This window comes from Theropithecus gelada, chromosome 8 (genome assembly GCF_003255815.1).
Source record: "Theropithecus gelada isolate Dixy chromosome 8, Tgel_1.0, whole genome shotgun sequence".
NCBI classification, from domain to species: domain Eukaryota; kingdom Metazoa; phylum Chordata; class Mammalia; order Primates; family Cercopithecidae; genus Theropithecus; species Theropithecus gelada.
This window is the reverse complement of record NC_037676.1, coordinates 102,875,858-102,897,500: the sequence shown is the minus strand read 5'-3', so window position 1 is coordinate 102,897,500 and position 21,643 is coordinate 102,875,858. Positions and strand designations below refer to the sequence as shown.

The following is a 21,643-nucleotide window of genomic DNA, read 5'->3' as shown; positions in this document are numbered from 1 at the left end:
GAAGAGCTAGTCCAATATAGAAAATGGAAAAACTGTGCATGGCAGTCAGGATAATGGTATGAGCATAGCAGGAGGACACAGTTTTAGAGAATCAGGGGGAATTACTGTGCAGAAATGAGTGATTGTGTTATTAACAGAAACTATTCTATTGGTTAAAAAGAAAGTGTGGGAATACTGCATTATGAGAAAAGATTTGCTTGTTTCCCCAGCTTTAGTTCCCCCTAGTATATAAAGTATTGAAGGTCTTACTGCAACAATTCAAGGAAGCTGATTATATCAGGAATTGCTTAACATTTGTAGTGGTTCTATTTTATTTACTTTGACATAGGGGTCAGGAGGGGAAGGAAACTAGGAGAGAGAAAATTCTGAGAATTTTCCTCCAAGTTCTGTATTTCATGGCTGCAAGACTCTTTACAAACTCTAAGGTAACATTGTAAAATAATAATGATGGTAGCAAAACACATAAAACATCAGAGTGTTAATTTCTCATTTACCAAGACTTAATAACTAGTTTTTAAAAAAATATTGAGGCTGGGCACAGTGACTCGCACCTGTAATCCCAGCACTTTGGGAGGCTGAGGCAGGTGGATAACTTGAGGTCAGGAGTTTGAGACCAGCCTGGCCAACATGGTGAAACCCCATCTCTACCAAAAATACAAAAATTAGATGGGCATGGTGGTGCGTACCTGTAGTCCCAGCTACTTGGGAAGCTGAGGCAAGAGAATTGTTTGAATCCAGGAGGTGGAGGTTGCAGTGAGCCAAGATTGTGCCACTGTATTCTAGCATGGGCAACATGGCAAGACTCTGTCTCAAAATAAAATAAAATAATTGAAATAGGCTTGAATATGTGAACATTTCCATTAAGAATACTAACCTAAAGGAAGTCTTATGCATACCTCCTTAAAGCAATTGATTTTACAACAAAGTTAACCATAGTTAAAAGAATGCTTTTTTGCAGTGTCATGTTATTTAGCCTACTTATTTTGAAATGTCTCAGTGTACATTCTCATGAGAAGTAAGCAATAATAATTAATTCACTCTTTCATTCTGTCATTTATGAATGCCTGTGTGTACCATATGATGGCTAAACCTGAGAATCCAGGGTCAAAGAGCTACTATGTTGGAGGAGAAAGGCAATTAGTACAGAGATGTTGACAATTGTAGAGTGAATAAATACTGTGCCCTGTTTGAGTTACATACCTAATGCACAGTTGTTTAATAGCAGTTCTTTTCTTTCCCATTAAGAAGAATCTAAGTACTCTTTCCCCAAAAAACCTGGCTAGGTGGTGTTTACTAGGTGTGCCAGGCACTCTGCCTTTCCAGATTCACTCCCACTCTGCTCTGTGCCCTGAGAGACTGTGTACTGCAACCTTACCCTCAGTGGGATAACTCAAGCTTGTCCAACTCACAGCCTGTGGGCTGCATGCAGCCCAGGACAGGTCTGAATGTGACCTAATGCAAATTCATAAACTTTCTTAAAACACTGAGGTTTTTTTGTGATTTTTAAAAAGCTCATTAGCTATGTTACGTGGGGACCAAGACAATTCTCTTCTTCCAGTGTGGTCCAGGAAAGCCAAAAGATTGGACATCCCTGGATAACTCATTGGGAAACCCAGCAGGAGATTGGAGGCTGGGAGAAAAGTGACAGTGGGTGTTTATTTCTCCACGTTGGAACCTGCTGGGTCTCTGTGGTTGGAATGTCCCTCTACTGAGGGCTACAGCTCCCGTCAGGCAATCTCTCCTCTTATAGCTACAGCTACTCTCTGGTTCCAGCCACAGCTGCTCCCTCGCCCCTTCAGGCCTAGAGGTGGTAAGAATCTTCTGGAAATCCCCCTCATTGCTAGCCCCTGGGGGCCCCAATATCCCTTCATGGATTCAATGTAATCCTGCCCACACCTCCATTAAATAGTTAAACGGTTCCTTCCTAACATACTCCTCAATTACCCCAAGATTGCACCATCTGTTTCCTGCTGGTATATTGAGTTTACCTTATGTACATGAGGTATATTCAAGTGTCTTGAACTTTGCTTTGATTCTTCGTTTGATTAATGGTCCCTTTTGATTAACCAAAGCCCTGCTGGGCTTTGAGTCAGCATATGGATTGCAACCCCAAGAATTATTTCAGGATTTAGAAGGACATTTCATTTCGTGTGATGTTCTTTTAAAAGCTTTCTTCAATCACAAAATCCATAGGCAACCACTAATGTGAAACATTAAGTTTTACTTAACTTTTTGGGACTCTTATTTCTATAACATTTAGACCCTGACAAACGAAAGAGGAATGCACAGATGACAAGCAGGTGTACCTGTTGACTGGCAGCCTTTGGGAATGTTAAGAGGATTATCGTGGAAGGGAAAGTGTGCTAGTTAAATAGATTGTTTGTGTGCTTGCTTCTCTGGGCGGAGCTGACTGACATTTCACTAATCTATTTAGCAGATTGAAGTTCCGGAACAAAGCAAAAGTAAAAAATACCACATTCAACAAAGCCAGGTCTGTGAGTAAAATTATGTAATTGATATATTATAATTTTGATAAATCTGATCTTTCTTCCTCTTTAACCAAAGTCATCCCACTTTCAATAATAAGTCAGAATTCGGTTTCTCAGAAGTTCCTCTATGTAGATTGGGCCAATTGGAAGGCCATCACAAAAATATAGTATTTTTATTGTAGCACCCCATAGCACTACCAAGAATTTTTACATAGAAAATTTCCAAGAGAAACACAAAATTTCCTTGGTGATTTTTTTTGTACACCCCATGCATTTTTTTGGAGGCAACTCTCTTTCTAGTTTGTATGTGTTACATATCTGGTATATTTTGGTCTCATAGGTTTTCTGCAGTATACTCTGTATAAAGTAACTTTTAAGTTTATAAAATACTTTTTTAAGCATTTAGGTCTGCTGTGCAGATAATAAAAGAAAAAAATCACAATCAATGGCATTTTTGAGCACTCATTATTGCCAGGCAGTATTCTAAGCACTTTTATGTGAATTAACACATTCCTCACAGCCCTGTAAATAAGTTGAGGAAATTAGGGCACAGAGAGGTTATGTGACTTGCCAAGGTTGCACAGCCATCAATGATGGAAGGAAGCAGGCAGTCTGACCCTGGAACTGTGCCCTTAACTAACTGTGCCCTTACTAACTCTTCCTTTCTAAGTCCAAATCCTAGTGTAGATGAATGAAAGAAAAGTGACTTCTAAGTAGCATTTGAATGGGATTTCTTATTGCTCCAGCACCTTCACAGAGACTGGTGTGTATGTAAGCATCCTTAGTGTATATGTACAGTATTTATAAATATGTAAGTATATAAAGTCCTTTCTTGAATGAATACAGTCAGGGAAAAATAAACTAGCATAAATGCAAAGCATTCTCCTTCATAATCACAGCATTTCTGGCTGGTTGGATAGAGAGAGGAGATAGGAACTCTACTGCTTACTGGCTATGTGTCATTAGGCAGATCCAAAACCTAACTGCACCGCACTTCCATTTCTTTATCTGTAAGATACAGATGGTAATCACTTCATCATTTTAATGCACCCATTTTAGCAGCATGCCGACAGCATGGAGCTGTGGTTCTCAACTTTGGCTGCACATTGGAATCACCTGGGGACCTCTAAAAACCAATACTTGAGTCCCACCCTCAGAAATTGGGAATTAATTGGTCTGAGGGGCCTGGGCAATGGAATTTTTAAAAGCTCCCCAAGTGGTCCTATTATACAACCAGACTTGGAACCATTATCCTAGAACACCAGTTCTCAGTGTGTGGTCCCTGGACCAACAGCATCTGTATCACGTGGATCTTATTAGAAATTCAAATTCTCAGGCCCCAAACCTACTGGATCAGCAGCTCTGGGGGAAGACCGCAGCAATCTCTTTAACACACCCACCAGACAAACCTGATGCATGTTCAAGTTTGAGAGCCACTGTCCTAGAACAACAGATAACACTCAGCACAACTGTGATCAGTTCAGCTGTCCTCTCAGATGAGTGGTAACTCTAATACAGGCCAACTACCTCATGCTGTGACTAGGACCAGCAGGTCAGCAAGAGACCTAATGTCCAACTATATTGAGTTTTAATTTATTTTGCAAACCCTTATATAGACCTTATCCCGAGCCATGAACTGCTATAATTACTTTTTATGTATAACTCTTTTAATCCCAGTAAACAACCAAAGCACTGTTGTTATCCACATAGAGAACTGAAACACAGAAAGGTTAAGTCACTCGCTCAAGGTCACACAGTCAGTTAACATCAGAGCCAGAATTTGAACCCACGCGGTCTTTATTCATTGTTTAACAAATAAAATTAGTTTGTTGCTTTAACCACTCGGGAGTGAGGGCCCTCTATCAAAACAAATCCCTCGTAGAAAAAAAAATTGTAGCCCACCTGCCCATTGAGGGGCTCTGCAGCTTTTTTTCACTTTCCGCTTTCCATAACCCTGTCTTTGAGATTTCTTAAGTACCGAAGGCAAATTACTCATTAAAGATTTGCGGTAACCCTAACCTCTAAAACGTGTTAAGTGTAATATATATATATATATTTTTAAGTGAGACAGAGTCTCACTCTCTCGCCCAGGCTGGAGTGTGGTGGTGTGATCTCGGCTCACTGCAACCTCTGCCTCCCAGGTTCAAGCTCAGCCTCCTGAGTAGGTGGGATTAGAGGCGCACACCACCATGTCCGGCTAGTTTTTGTAGTTTTGGTAGAGACAGGGTTTCACCATGTTGGCCAGGCTAGCCTTGAACTCCTGGCCTCAAGTGATCCACTGCCTCAGCCTCCCAAAGTGCTGGGATTACAGGAGTGAGCCACTGTGCCAGGACTCTTTTTTTTTTTTTTTTTCTTGAGACGGAGTGTCACTCTGTCACCAGGCTGGAGTGCAGTGGCACAATCTCGGCTCACTGAAACCTCTGCCTCCAGGGTTCAAGCAATTCCCCTGCCTCAGCCTTCTGAGTAGCTGGGACCACAGGCGCCAGCCACCACGCCTAGCTAATTTTTTTGTATTTTAGTAGAGACGGGGTTTCACCATGTTGGCCAAGATGGTCTTGATTTCCTGACCTCGTGATCCGCCTGCCGCCTGCCTTGGCCTCCCAAAGTGCTGGGATTACAGGCGTGAACCACTGTGCTCGGCCGCCCAGCCTCTTTTTTAAAGTTTGTGTTTGTGTGGAATGTGCACTAAAGATTTTGGGCAAAGTTAAAAATGGAAAGTTGCATGGCTTTAAGGGGGAAAGAGGCAAGACATGTTACCTGGGTGACATCACAGGGCCCCAAAAGATGCTCAGGACACATCAAACCAGTAGGCGGCGCTCTTCTCAGCCCTAACGAGTGTTTTTACAGTCACCCCAAAATAAAGCTTCTACAGAATAAAACTGTTTAAAATAACCATTGCTTATACAAATATAATCTTTCTGTTGCCCTTTCAGTATTATTTTAACCTCTGTGACTTTGTTATTGTTATGGAAATGATTTCCTTTCATTTACATTTCTGACCTCTCTGTTTACTTCGCAGCAGAAAGACTATTCTAGTTTTCTATCAAGAAAAAGCAAGATTAAGACAGCTAAAGATGACTGCGTTTTTGGGAACATAAAGGAAGAAGACCTCTGAAGAAAACTCTCATATTTTAAAAATCCTTGGAGGCTATCTTAAGACAGTGAAAGAACTTGGGGATTCAGGTGGGCTACCTACCATCAATGGAGGAAATTTGACCTCTTCCCATTGTTTTGGCATTAAGATAGACTCTATTCATCAAGATATTATACCACAGCACTCTATGGAAATCTCAAGATTAGAAAAAAAGGAACCATGTTATAGAGTTAGTTTTTATTTTATTTTTGCACTTCGTCATGACCGTATAGAGTTTGTTTTTAATGTCTCATAAATGACAAGTGGCAAATTCAAATCAACTCATATGAAGCTCATTCTATTTTTTCTCTAAAATACATGTTTATGTGGCTTCATGAAGTCTTTTAGGTGTTCTGGATTTACATAAATGAAAGTCTCATAAAATATCATAAATGGATTTTGGGTCAATTTCTAAAGATGTGACTCTTCAATGGAGGAAAATATGGCTCTAAGAAGTGGAATCACTGAAAAAGAAACCTGGGTTTCTCTGATCTATCCACACAGAATTAGAGCAAGGAGATGATGAAATACTGATTTGTTTCCTCACAGCAGTCTGAGCCTACCAATATGGATGTACTCAAAGTAAAAGGCTGCCCCGTTCTCTGCTTGACCATTGTTATGATTGTATTCTGTCCTTAGAGTACTGAAAGCAGTTCGATAATCAACATGCTATTCGGAATGTTTTAATTTGGAAAGCAGTAAGGCCCTGCACCTGATATCAGATACCTTGTAAGTCTCTTAGCTTTAAAACTATGTATACTTTCTCACAAGGTTTTTCCTTATCTAGCTTCATTTCTCTCATGGTAATTAATGTAATTATGTATAGAATTAAGACCACAATAAAGGAGATGATCAGAGGAATCTGTATAGTGTAATTAGAAAAAGTGCAATATTCTAATGTTCTAACTGGGGTGTACACCTAATTATATAATAAATACAAAATAATTCTAGTGAATATAAAATTTGTTGATTAAAATTCCATGAATAATCTTTTTGAAATATAGAATATATTAAAAATTCTATAATATTTATAGACATATGCCTATAGCCGTAACTCCTAGTACTGGAAGTTTTTATTTTTAAATCTTAGGCTGTAGTAGGATGTTTTTGCAGAGACTCACAAACATGTCAAATCATCCTAAGTGAATGTATTAATGGACTAGGATCCTCTTCAGATTAAAATGGAAGTTTATCTACTATTTTGCCAATTTAAGAGTAGTCAAGCTCTCTCTCTTTTTAATAGCAAACGCCTACACAATGGAAGAGGCTATAAGAGAAAACAAGAATGCAAAGAATTGTATTTGGGACAGGAAGACGCATAAATTGAACCGTATATAACTGCTGTCCTTGTAGGCCAAAAATAGTTTTATGTTGACAATTTCACGTTTCAACTTGATATATAAGAGAGTGAGTAATCCCAGACAACATGTGGTTGGTATTAAAAGTGTGGTATGTGGGCCGGGCACAGTGGCTCACTCCTGTAATCTCAGCACTTTGGGAGGCCAAGGCAGGAGGATCACTTGAGCCCAGTAGTTCAAGACCAGCCTGGGTAACATAATGAGACCCAATATCTATTAAACAACAACAAAAACAACAACAACAACAACAACATAGTGTGGACCTGCATGTCAAAGGAAGTCGGGGCCATCAGGAAAGCCCCAAGGGGAAGAGGGACTTTGAAGAATGAGTAGATCCATGTGAGCAAAGGTGGGGGCACCCTAGAGAAAGGGAAGGATAGTTACAGATGGGAGAATACTTGTGACATTGCAGAAAAAATGAGTAAACCTACTCTGTGCTAGCGCAGTTTTAGGTTAAGGGAGTAGTTAGGAGATAAAGCTAAGAAGTGGGATGGATCAGAAATACATGCATATCCTAATGCAGCATCTCCACAATATATGTAAAGCAGTTTATCTTTTGAGGATGACAAAAACAGAAGCATTTTATTTAATAGTTTTTTTTTTCCAAACATTGAGATTATCATCAGTGTCAGAATATGAGAAGAAAAATACAATTGATGACATGCATTCTACAGCATATAATTATAACATGAAGAATAAAGGAACTAGGGTAGCACCTGATAAACAAAACAAAAATTCAAACAAAATTCAAAACTTATTTTGTAAAATGATACATTTCTTATTAGTTAAGTGAGAGAAGAAGGAGCTATTAGCCTTTTTCTGGGATTACTGGGCCTAGTTTTATCTAGGAATTTAGGAGTTTAAATCACTTCTGGATCAAAACACTTGATCATTGCGTAAAAACTCAGAACTTCAGCTGCCAGAGTGAGCTCCCCAGCTGCAGGGACTGGGAGAAGATGGCGAGTGAGACCCCCTCATCACTCTGGGAGGTGAGGACCTCACCGTGCGGCAGTCCCTGCCACCGGCACAGCTGCCCCAGCACTGGAGAAGCCGTCAGCTGGTGCATGGCTTTATCAGGTAGGTGACTGTTGATATCCTTCAGTAACTGCTAATCCTAAGGGGTGTGACATGGCTTTGCCAATTACCAGCCTTTGTCCACAGATTCACTCCTCATATCCCTGCAAAAATGGTCCCCAGGCAGTCACATTTTCTCCTGCCATGTCTATGTCCACCATCACTTCTTTCCACTTCTAGACAGTCATATAAGATTTTACTGCTGTTTATACTCCTAAAATAACTAGCATAAGCAATTTGCCCACAGGCAAACACAACTGAGTTTGGAAATTTCACACAAACCATAATGAGAATAACTATTGGACAGAGGTGATTAAATTGTGGTCAGGCCCCACCGAGCCCCCTTGGACCTATGGAGGGAAGCATGTGCAGGTTTGATTGAAGAATTGACAGCAGAGAAACATGCTACAGGGAGTGGCAGTGCCCAGAAGAGTTCCACAATAACATGGAAATGGTTTCTAGGGGATCATGCCACCTGGGGAATGCAAGAAGGAGATACTCATGAGCAGGGAGCCTCTTTACCCCCAGGACTGACGCAAACTGTGAGGTGCTGCTGGTTTCTATAGACACTTGGACAGTGCCCTGTGAACAGCTCTTGATTGACCAACAAGGAGCTGCTCTGTTTACAGAAAGCATTTCCAAAGTGAATGGACAACATCCTCCTGTTTGGAAGGCTGCTGCTTTGATCAAAGAAGGTAAAAACAGATCAGCTCAATGGGCTGAACTCCATGCTGTTTTTCTTACAGTAATGGAAGAACTGAACAGTAGTAGAAGCCCCCATGTTTGGGTTTTTACTGATTCATGGGCAGTGACCAATGACCTGGCCATACACTCAGGCAAGAGGACAATGGAAATCTGGTCTATTAAAGGAATGTCCATATGGGATATAGCCCTATAGAAATTTGAGGGGTGCGCTAAAGGAGAATAAGTCAATGCCCATCAGAAGAACTTCCTCCCCAGGCTGGGAAGGTGACTGGAATAGACAAGCAGCTATCTCTGTGTTTGCCCTTGTGGTCGCCACCTGGGTCCCTGAAGGGAGTCGATATAGGAATACTGCAGAGTATTATCTGTACTGCAGAGTACAGAGATGGGCTGAATCTAAACATGTTCATTTTGCATCCTTGCAGGCACAGAATGCCAATAAGAAGAACTGTGCTGTTTGTCAGCAAGAGAGACAGAAACTGTTGATGGCTGTGGGGCAGATTGCCTGGTGGGAAGGCCCTGACCAGAGCTGGCAAGTGAGACTGATGCTGGTAGCCCTGGGGGGCTACAAATGGGTCTTGACAGGAATTAGATGCTGACTCTGGACTGGGCTTTGCTTCCTTAGTGGAAGATGAAAATGCTCAGAGCACCATAAAAAGAAAAAAAAGAACAAACAAGAACTGAAGACATGCATGGATTTGTACAGACAACTGTCATTTCTTCAGACCAAGGAACAATGTATAAGCCATAATATCCAACGATGAGCAGAGAGATACCTCCTTAGAGTAATAGTTTAGTAATAGAGAAGTAGAACAAGTATAAAATGTTGGTTGTCTAGAACAGGGAGATAAAGTATGAAGGGCTGGCTTACACGCCTTCACAGGTAGGTGCTCACACTCAACATGAGTGGGACTAAAGGAGTGTACCCGCTAGATTTTTCTGGTTTTTAATTTTTTTTGGTTGATCTGGGGGAGAGGGGTTGGGGAGGATGCTGATAGCACTATGCAGTTCTTGCCAAGAGAGGAGTACACTGGTATAATGACTATAATTTTCTCTTTCTTCCCCAAGTAACCTCAATTTTTTTTTCTCTCCTCTATCTGATGCAATGATCCTAGGACCAGGGCTACAACTACAAGTGCTGGAAGCAAGGATGATTTCTAAGCAAGAAGCTGTAACTACAGTTTTAAAGTTTGTATCTGAATTCCTAACGGGATAATGGGGGGCGGATTGTGCCTTCACCCCATCTAAGAAATTGGGATCAAGAGTGAATGCCGCTATGTTCTCTGGTGGCAAAACTAGCTCACTAGTTCTGCACCTGTGTAACCTTACTCTATCTGAATGGCAGCGGACTGAGGAGGAGCTACTTGCTAGACTAATATTTCTGCCCACCATCTAAACCAGCACAGTGGCAATTCTAATGTCCCTTCCAAAGGTGAAAATGTTTGAGTATTAATGGAGAGAAGGAGAAATAGTAGCTGAGAGTAAAGAAAAAAATGGTGATTAATGGAAAGAAATTCAATATTACATTAACACCTCAAAAGAGTCTCAGAGCAAAAGATGACATGATGTCTCAGCTCGGTTATTCTAGATGCCTGAAAGGGTGAGGCTACACAGTTGCCAAGACCACTCCTGTTTTTGGCACCTGACAAGATTGAGAGGAAACCTGCAAACTTGAGTGACTTTACTCTGGGAGACATTCATACACTATGATGGACTGGACTAATTATTAATTACTACATGAGATTCTAGTAATAAGGCAGTATCTTTTAAATTATATATCCTTTTTTAAAAATTATTTTTCTGTAGAGACAAGGTCTTGCTATGTTACCTAGGCTGGTCTCAAACTCCTGGGCTCAAGTGATCCTTCTACCTCTGCCTCCCAAAGTGCTGGAATGACAGGCGTGAGCCCCCATGCCTGGCCTCTATATTCTTTTGATGTAAGGGATCTGTGTTTGAAAACCAGGGGGTGGCCTGATAGTTTAGAGTAATCATTTAGTAATAAAGAAGTAGAACAACTAATTAGAGCATTGGTTGTCTAGAATCGGGAGATAAAAGTATGGAGGGCTGGCTTACATGCCTTCACAAATATGTGTTCACACTCAACATGAAGGGACTAAAGGACTGTCCCCATCAGTGGCCGGTGGTGTTATGATATATATGTGTTTTCATCCATGGTTCCTGGCTTCTAACTCCTAAAATCCCTGGGACATATATATATATATATATATGCTAACATCCTCCCCAGAACTAGGTCTCAGTCTACATCAGCATATGGTCAGCATACAGCTTGCACACATCCCTATATGGACATTTTAGCAAATTTTGCATTAAATATTTCAGTTAGAAATTATCTTAAGCTTACCCTCAAAGTAAATTTGAGACGAGCTTGGTGATCCTAATTGTGGAAAAAACAAGTAGGTGCCAACCTTTGGTGGTAAAACAGTGGCAAAATGTTTCTAAAATACCAAACAAAGGAAAACTACAAAAGAAAACTCAGCAATAGAGGCAAGTCTACCTTCTCAGCTGCTGTTTTAGCTGTCCCTTGTCCTGCAGTGCGCATTCAGTGGCCCATCAGGCAGGCTGAGGGGAGTGGCTTGTGTGGACACAGGACTGTGGAAGACAGGAGTTCTCTCCTTCACAGGGTGGTCTCCTTCCTGTCACCCACAGTCCAAGAAAAATGTCAAAAAAGTAAGTACGATTTTCTGTTACACAAAAAAAGACATGCTGAGTTAACTTTAAAAAAGTATGGCTAACCAATGATTTCTTACAAGGTGGCTTTTAAGCTTTGTAAGTGTACTTTCTCCCCACTTTATTGAGGTATAATTATATTTTGCTCATAAGTTACTTTATAATAGCTAACAGTTGTATTCTTATGAAGTAAGTTGTTTGTATCACAATTTCAAGAAAAATTAGACAGCTACTGAAAAGTATATGATGTCCTTGGTGGGCTTGGGTCTTTGGTCTAGCCCTAGCCCATGTATTTTTCTGTAAGGCTGTCTTTAGCTAACCAGATAGCTTTACTTGTGTGATAGCTTGAAAGAGGTTAGACATTCTGTTGATTTAAAGGTGCTGACCTTAGTGATTTTGCACTGCTCCTGCACCAAATGTGGTTTCTTTCCCAGAAATGTGGGAACACACAGTTCGCTGTCCTTCCTAATGGGTTTTCCATCTGTCCACATGAGCTCATATATATTTGATGGGTTCCGAGTTGCAGCAGTTGTCTGGGCAGAGGCACTCAGAGCAGCAGGCTGAAACTGGTCCTGAGTTGGCTTTGCTGTGGGCATGCATGCTCTTATCCTCACTGGAAACTGGTCCTGGCAGAATTTCTGGGGAGATCCCCTTTGTCATGGTGTCTAGTGTGCAGAGGAAGAGAAGATGGAAATCTACTACTGTATTTGGGTCCTGATCAGGGGAAGTTCAGAATTTGATTTTCCAGAAAACAAAAATGCAGAGTAAAACAAGTGAAATGGCAGTTATTAAACTTCTTAGGTATATTGTAAAAGTCAGCTACCTGAAGGCAAATTTCGTTCCAAAATCAGCTATTGAACTGATACCTGGGTGTTGCCTCACAATAGCTGGTGGAACATCATGCTCTCCAGAGGCACATTGCCAACAAGTATCCCACTTACGCACAAAGAGAAAGCGATTCCACTACCATGACTTGCATAGCACCACATTAAGGAAGAAAATAGTAAGATTATAAATTAGGGCTTATTTTTAATTATTGATTGGATACAAGTCATAGTGGTTAAACCTAACATTTTTACAGGCAACTGGATTTTTACTAATCATGTAATATAAGTATTAGTTACTCTTTTGCAATTAACTATGGGTTGTTTGTGTCATAGATTCATAGATTTTTTTTTTAATCCCCCTCCTTTTTTTTAACTTCCTCTGTTTTCCCTTTTTCTTTGTCAAAATTAAAACAGGTGACAGGCATGCAGTCTGGGGGTTCACAAAGAAGACAGGATGAGGACATCTTAGCCAGTGAATTCACTGTAGAAAAATCCTAAAACCTTACTGCCCTACTGCAAACTCTTACCTGGGACTTAAAAAATCCTGTTGGGTGACTAACAAAACAAAAACACAAAAAGCAACTAACTCCATTTATTTTGTTAATGTCTCTTGTGACCTGCTAGATAAACATATAAAATTCAGTTTTCAGGTCTTTGAAAAATAAAAATCAGGCCAGGCATGGTGGCTCACGCCTGTAATCCCAGCACTTTGGGAGGCTGAGGCGGGAGGATCACGAGGTCAGGAGATTGAGACCAACACGGTGAAACCCCTTCTCTACTAAAAATAGAAAAAATTAGCCAGGCGTGGTGGTAGGCACCTGTAGTCCCAGCTACTCGGGAGGCTGAGGCAGGAGAATGGCTTGAACCCGGGAGGTGGAGCTTGCAGTGAGCCAAGATCGCACCACTGCACTCCAGCCTGGGCAACAGAGCAAGACTCCATCTCAAAAAATAGTAATAAAATAAAATAATTTGAAGTCATTGTTAAGAGTCTTTTCTCATTCTGTTTGCCTTAAAATAAATGCATAGGCTAACAGCAATTTGTATTACTTATCTACCTATTTGTTTTTCTTATAAAAATGTCAAAAGTTTCCTTTCTTGATGGTCACAAGCTGCTATAGTTTCAATGTATGTGTCCCTCCAAATTTCATATGTTAGAGCTTAAACTCCAAAGTGATGGTACTAAAAGGTACGGCCTTTGGGAAAATGACTAAGTTAAGAGGGCCCTCCCTCATGAATGGATTAGTGCTCTTATAAAGGAGGTTGATGGGAACACCCTAGTGCATTTTGCCCTTTCAAATTCTGCCACATGAGGACACAGCAAGAAGGCACCACCTTGGAAGTAGAAAGAAGCCTTCACCAGACACGGAATCTGCTGGTGCCTTGATCTTGGACTTCCCAGCCTCCAGAGCTGTGAGAAATCAATTTCTATTCTTTTTAAGTTGTCTAGTCTGTAGTATTTTATTATGGCAGCCTAAATGGAATCAGGCAGGAGTGTATGTTCAAAAGATATGTTTGTTCAGTTGTATTTGCAGAAAATAGTTGTCAGAGTATGACTATATCCTCAAAAGTCAGAGTAGGATAGCCTCAGGCTTTACCCTGACATTGGCATCACAATTTTGTAAAGGTGGAGATGAAACCACAGGGTCAGTGTTTTGAGACAAGGAGAGCAGATCTGAGGCAAAGTCTAATACAGCTCCTGGCATATGTTTCAAGATTGAGAAAGAGATGTGCTTTGCTTCTGTTTCAATGATTGCCAGGAGTTTGTTTTGAGCTAATGTGAGAGTTAAGATCTCTCTAAGCCTAAGATTTCAGTTCAGTATAAGTCTCTGGGGTAAGCTAAGTTCCATTTTAGGGTTGAAGTGAATCTTTTAACAACACAGATTGCTGGAATCCTCAAATCTCCTCATTATCTGAACTGAATGGGTATCCCAGAGACTTATGGGACCCTTATGATCCCTTAACTTTACCTTTGCCCAGACGTAAGAAGCCATGAACTATCCTGGTCTCAAAGGAGTTGAAATATTACAAGATTAGAAAGGAAACTGGGGTCAGAAAGGAACTGGAGGAAAGGTAAGATGAGCCTGGACCATGAGCTTTTCTAGTATTCTGTTACTTTTCCTTGCCTGCTTCTAAGCAAATTTATCAAACCATTTGCTATGATTTGAATATGTTCCTCAAAAAGCATGTGTTGGAAACTTAATTCCCAAAGCAGCAGGGCTAGGGGGTGTATAGGACATGAGAGCTCCACCCTCACCTCATGGATGGATTAATGCTGCTTATAAAAGGGCTTGAGTCTTCAAGGTTGATCTCTTGCTCTCTCTTTCACCCTCTGGCCTTCCATCATGGGATGACACAGCAAGAAGGTCCTCCCCAGATGCTGGCCAGCATCTTGATATTGGACTTCCCAGCCTCCAGAATTGTATTAAAAAAAAAAAGAGTATCTTTTCTTCATAAATTACCCGGTCTTGAGTATTCTGTTATAGAAACACAAAATGGACTAAGACGCCTATTGACTTCCAGAATTTCTGGTGCTTGTTCTGAAGTATAAAATAAATGACCAAATACGTGGGCATCATCACTTCTTACACACTTTGGAGTTTTCATTGACTTTTTCAATGATATTCAGCAGTGCTCTTTGGTATCATTTTTAGGAACTTTGGAATCCAAGTTCTCATATTCTAAATCCCGAGTAAGATACAGTGTTCTGCTGTCATCCTCAGTTTTACTTTCCATGGTTTTGGTTACCAATGGTCAACTGTGGTCTGAAAACAGGTAAATACACTACAATAAGATCTTCTGAGAGAGAGAGAAATTATACTCATATAACTTTTATTACAGTATATTGTTATAATTGTTCATTAATTTTTTACTGTGCCTAATTTATAAATTAAATTTTATCATAGGTATGTATGTACAAGAAAAAACATGGTACATGTAGTATTTGATACTACCTATGGCTTCAGGTATCCACTGGGGGTCTTGGAACTTATCCTCCATAGGTAAGGGGGACTACTGTACTACTTTAAAATGCCTGATAGTCGTATCTCACTACTCAGTTTGAGATCTGGTGGCCACAAGCATAACTTTGCACCAGAAATCCCCTGTAACCCAGGTGCCCAGAGATGACAGAATCAAGATAGTCCAACTTAGGCATAATGATGGTACGGAAACTACTCATGGACTCCTAGCCTAGGGAGGAAACTCAGAAGTGACGCATAAAATATTTCTATGATTATCTGCTTGAAACACTTAAGTGTTTAAGTTCCACAAAAGATGGGAGGCATGACAGTGCAGTGGAAGATGACCCCTCTGATCTGAACTCTACGCTTGCTTCTGCCTCCAGTTACCAATGTACATTTAGGCAAGTTACCTAACTTACATGGTACTCAGTTCTCTCATCTGCAGATTTAGTTGTAAGAGTCTACATGTGTGTTAGATTATTTTTGTGTTTTGTCAGTTTGGCTAAGTTGGGAACTACATTTTTCCAGAATCCCCTCTCCTATATGGTTCCAGTTTAGATTTAGCCCAAAGAGGACTTTGCATGAAAGTTGGGAGACAATAAGGGAATGGCTGATACCCTCTGAAGGTCTTTTTACAATCACATAGGGTGACATGCAGAGGCAGAGGTGCCTTGCAGTCTCCAGCTTACTTTTGACACCCTCCAGTCCATATTCAGCTCTTCCTGACTGCTGGCCCTTCAGACCACCAGAACCCCAGGCCCACCACCAGATGCTTGGTGGAGGCCTCTCAGAAGCAGTAGCTACACAGAGGCAACAGCATCCACAGACCATTCCACCAGCTTCCTCTTAGTGGCTCCACATCAGTAGGGACCCAAGCCATGCTTGGCTTCCCAGAATCATCAGACTAGTTTGTGATTTTTTATCTGATCCTTGAAAAATCCCTCCCAAACCTTCACTTTCTGCACCCCTGCTGCTGCCGTGTTAAGGTGGAATTCCTGGAATAAATCTGTTATCCCATAACACAGTAGTTCTGCTTCCCTGACTGATACCAGCATTTCACTGACCACCTTTACAAGCCTTACACAGCATTTGCTTAAACGTTTGCAAAAGGTATTTCCTTACAATCAATTCCTTAATTTTTAGAAGGGAATATTAATCAGGGAGAGGGGATTCTGGGGAATGTAGTTTCCAACTTAGTCAAACTGACATAAAACAAAAATAATCCAGCATACACATAGGCTCTTGCAACTAATTTTGTGGATGAGAAAACTGAGTACCATATGTTAGGTAACTTGCCTAAATGTACATCCCATCACATTATCTCGCTGCGTGTGTGTGTGTGTGTGTGTGTGTGACAATCTGTGTGGTTCTGGCATGTGTAGGTAAGTGGAAAGAGAAATGACAGGTGGATGTTATGGCAAGGAGCTGAGATCTTTTTTTTTTTCTTTCCAAGGGTCCAGCTGTTATCTTAGTAACTTCAGAAACTCAAGGACATCTAAGATGTTTACGCTGCAATTAACAAAAGAGATCCCTTTCTGAAAGTTTTGCTTGAATATTTTTTAGTTGTGCCAGTTGCTCTAGGAAAATATTATTCTCCTAGGCTTCAAATGTTTTCCCTAACAGTTTCGCAAATATGTCCGGCACACAAAACACTTCGCTTTTTTTTTTTTTTCTGGTTGTTTAAATGTTTAAAATTGTTGGGGAACTGAAATGACCCTAACTTTGGTGTAGATAAATATGTGCTACTTGTCCCCTCTCCTGTAGCTTACTCATTCCATTGTTATGCCCGAGAACTCACAGTGTTGTGGAAAACACCTGATTCATGCTAGCCGGGCTTAAGAGATGGGGGAACCCATGGAAGCAACACCTGTCAGGAGCATGTCTCCCTCTCACGGTCATTCATCAGTACTACAGAAACCAAATGCACCCTAGAATAGGAAAGTAGAGCTCAAAACCCCTTACTTCGTAGGTGCGGTGTATTTTTTTCAAACCCCTCCCCATTCTGACCACATCTCCTTTCTACAGAGACAACTAGTTACATTGGGATAGTTGCTAGATCACTTTCAGTCTCTTGATGAGCATTCAAGTATAATATTTTTGAAAGTCTGTCTGCATTTTTTAAGACTGGATAGGAACTTATATCACAAATATAGCCAAAACCTTTCTTATTCCTAATAAGAAAATTTTCTAAATGAAAACCCTACCCAAAGCAAATATTTCCTTTCACTTATTCATTAATTCACTCAATTGTATCTAATACAGCGATTCTTAACTCAATCCTAGCTGCACATTAGAGTCCCCTGAGCAGCTTTTTAAAATGTAGATATCTGGGCCGTACTTCCAAACAATTCTAACTTGATCTTGGCTAGGGTCCAGGCACTGTTTTTTTTGTTTGTTTGTTTTTGTTTTTGAGACAGAGTCTCGCCCTGTTGCCCAGGCTGGAGTGCAATGGTGCGATCTTGGCTCACTGCAACCTGTGGCTCCCAGGTTCAAGCAAGTCTCTGCCTCAGCCTCTCGAGTAGCTGGGATTACAGGAGCCCACCAACAAAAAAACATTAGCCAAGCTAATGTTTGTATCTTTAGTAGAGATGGGGTTTCACCATCTTGGCCAGGCTGCTCTTGAACTCCTGATCTCGTGATCCGCCCGCCTCGGCCTCACAAAGTGCTGGGATTACAGGCATGAGATGCCTCGCCCGGCTGGCACTGGTATTTTTTAAGCTGCTGCATGATTGTAACGTGCTGGCAGGTTGAAAACTACTAAGCTAATATTCCTGAACACATCTGATGTGCCAGTCACTGTGGTGGTGCTAAGGATTCAGTGGTAGAGATACTGCCGCAGAAGGTGACAGCTTTCTGCTATCACCATTCACAGGCCACACATATCATCTCCTCTGTCTAGAATACCTCCCTTGTTCATTATATAATTAATTCCTCATGCTTTGCACCTTAGATTAAATATCACTTATTTAAAGACATTGTTGCCCTTCTATCTAAATTAACTCCCATATTGTTTGCCCTCAAGGAATCTTTTCTCTTTCCCTTCATGACATTTATCCCGGTTGTAATTCTAGGCATTCCCCCGCCATTGGAACTCTCACAATCAAAACTCAGGACCAAATAGATTTTGGTAATTCTGGCTAACATTGGAGTGACTAGAGGCATTTTGGGGATCCAGCTAAGCAGAAATGCAGTTGGGGGTACTTCGGTTTGCATTTAATGGGACTTGTTCATGTGGTTCATGGTCACTTCCATGCAGATTTGGTAAGAAGAGGCAGACTTACCTGAAGAGAATGAAGTTTAAGCTTCAGGGCTCTTGCGGTAGGCTGAATAACAGTTGCTCAGAGATGTCCACATGCTAATCCTAATCCCCAGAATCTATGAAAATGTTGCTTTGCATGGTAAAAAGGGATTTGCAAATGTGATTAAGTGAAAGATCTTGAGATGGGGAGATTATTCTGGATTATCCAAGTGTGCCCAGTATAATCACAAGGGTCCTTATAAGGAGGCAGGAGAATCATAGAGGAAATGCAAGGACAGAAGCAGAAGTCAGAGGGGAGGAAAGATGCTACACTGCTAGCTTCAAGGATGGAAAAAGGAGCCATGAGCCAGGGGATGTAGGTGGCTTCTAGGAGCTGGAGAAGGCATGGCAACCAACTCTCCAGAGAATCTCCAGAAGGAAAGCACTTCCCGCACTTTGATTTTAGCTCAGTGAAACTGATTTTGGACGTCTGACCTCTTGAGCTGTAAGATAATTCTTGTTTTAAATTATTAAATTTAGGATAATTTGTTACAGTGACAATAGGAAGCCAATATACAGCCCTCCCTTGTTCAGGCCCCTTCCAAGACCCTGGGAAGCAGTCTGGAAATGTGTTGACATGGTTATATGTTTTTGTAAAGCTTGCAAAATTAAAATACTTTACCTACAATTGATTAAGATTTCTCTTTCCACTCAGACTTCCTGAGTATTCTTCTACTGGCTAACATCGGAGTGACTAGAGGCATTTTTGGGATCCAGTTAAGCAGAAATGCAGTTGCGGGTACTTGGGTTTGCATTTAATGGGACATGTTCATGTGATTCATGGTCACTTCCATGCAGCATTAAGTTATTGCTGGAGTGTAGCAATGGCTTCTATGAACGCTCCTGTATTAGTCCATTCTCACACTGCTATGAAGAAATACCTAAGACTGAGTAATTTATAAGAGATGTAATTGACTCACAGTTGAATCACAGTTCTGCATGGCTGGGGCAGCCTTAGGAAACTTACAATCATGGCAGAAGGCATTTCTTGACAGGCTGGTAGGAGACAGAATGAGTGCTGAGCAAAAGGAGAAGCCCCTTATAAAACCATCAGATCTCATGAGAACTCACTCGCTCTCATAAGAATAGCATAGGGGAAACTGCCTCCATGATTCAATTATCTCCACCTGGTCCTGCCCTTGACCTATGGGTATTATTATAATTCAAGATGAGATTTTGGGCAGGGACACAGCCAAACCATATCAGCTCCCAACAGCCACTGTGTCAAAGTGCCCAGGTGTGGTAATATGAAGGAGTCATAGAATATGTGCAGCATGCAGTTCACTTCTTTAATCCCATCAGAGAAAAAGCTGTCTTCACCATCCCTAAATTTTTTCATATCAATCAAAAGCAGTAATTCATGAAGAGGAAGAGATAAATTTGAACAGAAGTAAAAGGAGTGGCTCTCAGATTGTTGGATGAGTCAACTAATGAAGAGTAAATCTTACAAATACATTGGGAAAAGCTTTAATTTCCTTGCTAATTTGGCATAATTTATAGGCATCAGTGGAGATATTACAAACTCAATACATGACCACAAGGAGGATATCAATAACGAACTGATTAATAAATGTCATCAATTTAACAAGTAATATTGCTGATTAGTCATAGCACAATAAAATGTGAAATGCCCTGAGATCTTAAAACTTTTTTTTTTTTTTGAGATGGAGTCTTGTTCTGTTACCCAGGTTGGAGTGCAGTGGTGAGATCTCGGCTCATTGTGACTTCCGCCTTTTGGGGTTCAAGGATTCTTGTGCCTCAGCCTCCTGAGTAGCTGGGATTACAGGTGTGCAACACCATGGCTGGCTAATTTTTGTATTTTTAGTAGAACCGGGGTTTCACCACGTTGGCCAGGCTGGTCTCAAACTCCTGACCTCAAGTGATCTGCCCACCCCAGCATCCCAAAGTGCTGGGATTACAGGTGTGAGCCACTGTGCATGGCCAGATCTTAAAATTCTTACGTGAAAGAAATTTAATAGTGATTTCCTCAAATATGACAATAGTCCTAAACCTTTACATGACATTTTCAAGAACAAATTATTGGACGGGGTAGATGGTCCTTGAATGAATGAACCATGAGATACCCTAGAGCAGGTGTGTCCAATCTTTTGGGTTCCCTGGGCCACATTGGAAGAAGAATTGTCTTGGGCCACACATAAAATACACTAACACCAGCAATTGTTGATGAGCTAAAAAAAAAATTAAAAAAAAAAAAACCCTCATAATGTTTTAAGAAAGTTTACGAATTTGTGTTGTGCTGCATTCTAAACTGTCTTGGCTGCATGCAGCCTGCAGGTGTGGGCCATGGGTTGGACAAGTTTGCCATAGAGGGTGGCTTGGTTGGATGAGGGTGCTAGAAATCAGCGGACGGTCACTGTGCAGTGGGAGTGTCTTGGCTGTAGGACTGGAGTTGGTAAACTGAAAAAAAGAAAAAACTAGTTTTGCATGAAAGAATGTTTCCAGCATATAAATGTCCCACCGTGCTTTTAGTTAGTCTTGACTGTACATGTTGCAATAAACCAAGGAACCCTACAAAGTAGGATGGAAGGATTAAAACCGAATCGCTTGAACTCGGAAGGCGGAGTTTGGAGTATGCAGTGAGCCGAGGTTGCGCAACTGCACTTCAGCCTGGGCGACAGAGTGAGACTCCGTCTAAAGAAAAAAAATTCAAACTGCTTTTGAAAAAAATAAAAATGCAGGGTTATATTTTAGAAATAGCGCAGCCAATCATTAGTGGCTATTCCTGATATGTCAATTTGGGGTCTATAGAAGACCTGCCTAGCGGCCAGCAACGATTAATTGATGCTTACTTATAGCACCTAATGAAACTGCCCTTGCCTTTGAAGCCCCCATTTAGCTAAGGAGATTGGATGTGAATTTAGAATAGGACGTGAAAAGTGCGAAATGCTCCCGGACTCAGATCGGATAAACCTCTTCTAGGTTGTCTTTCTCTTCTGAAGCCACAGTTTTGATGCTTTCCCTAATTCAGAGCAAGCTTTCCCAGAGTCTCTGACTCAGAGCAGCCCGAGCCACCGTGAGGACAGCCCACCTGCAGGGGGCGCGCCGGGGGCTGCAGCGCGAGACCGCTCTGGCCCAGCTGGGACTCCGACTGCG

The 21,643-nt window shown here is 41.1% G+C and overlaps 1 protein-coding gene across 1 annotated transcript in view; it reads left to right on the top strand.

The window, feature by feature from the left end:
• Positions 1-6,584, top strand: part of SNX31 (sorting nexin 31) — a 71,305-nt gene extending 64,721 nt beyond the window's left edge. The window contains exons 13-14 of the mRNA XM_025394639.1: positions 2,435-2,491; positions 5,509-6,584. Of these exons, the coding sequence (XP_025250424.1) occupies positions 2,435-2,491; positions 5,509-5,604 (153 nt within the window). The 3' untranslated portion in view covers positions 5,605-6,584. The remainder of the gene's footprint in view (positions 1-2,434; positions 2,492-5,508) is intronic.
• Positions 6,585-21,643: the final 15,059 nt, after the last annotated feature.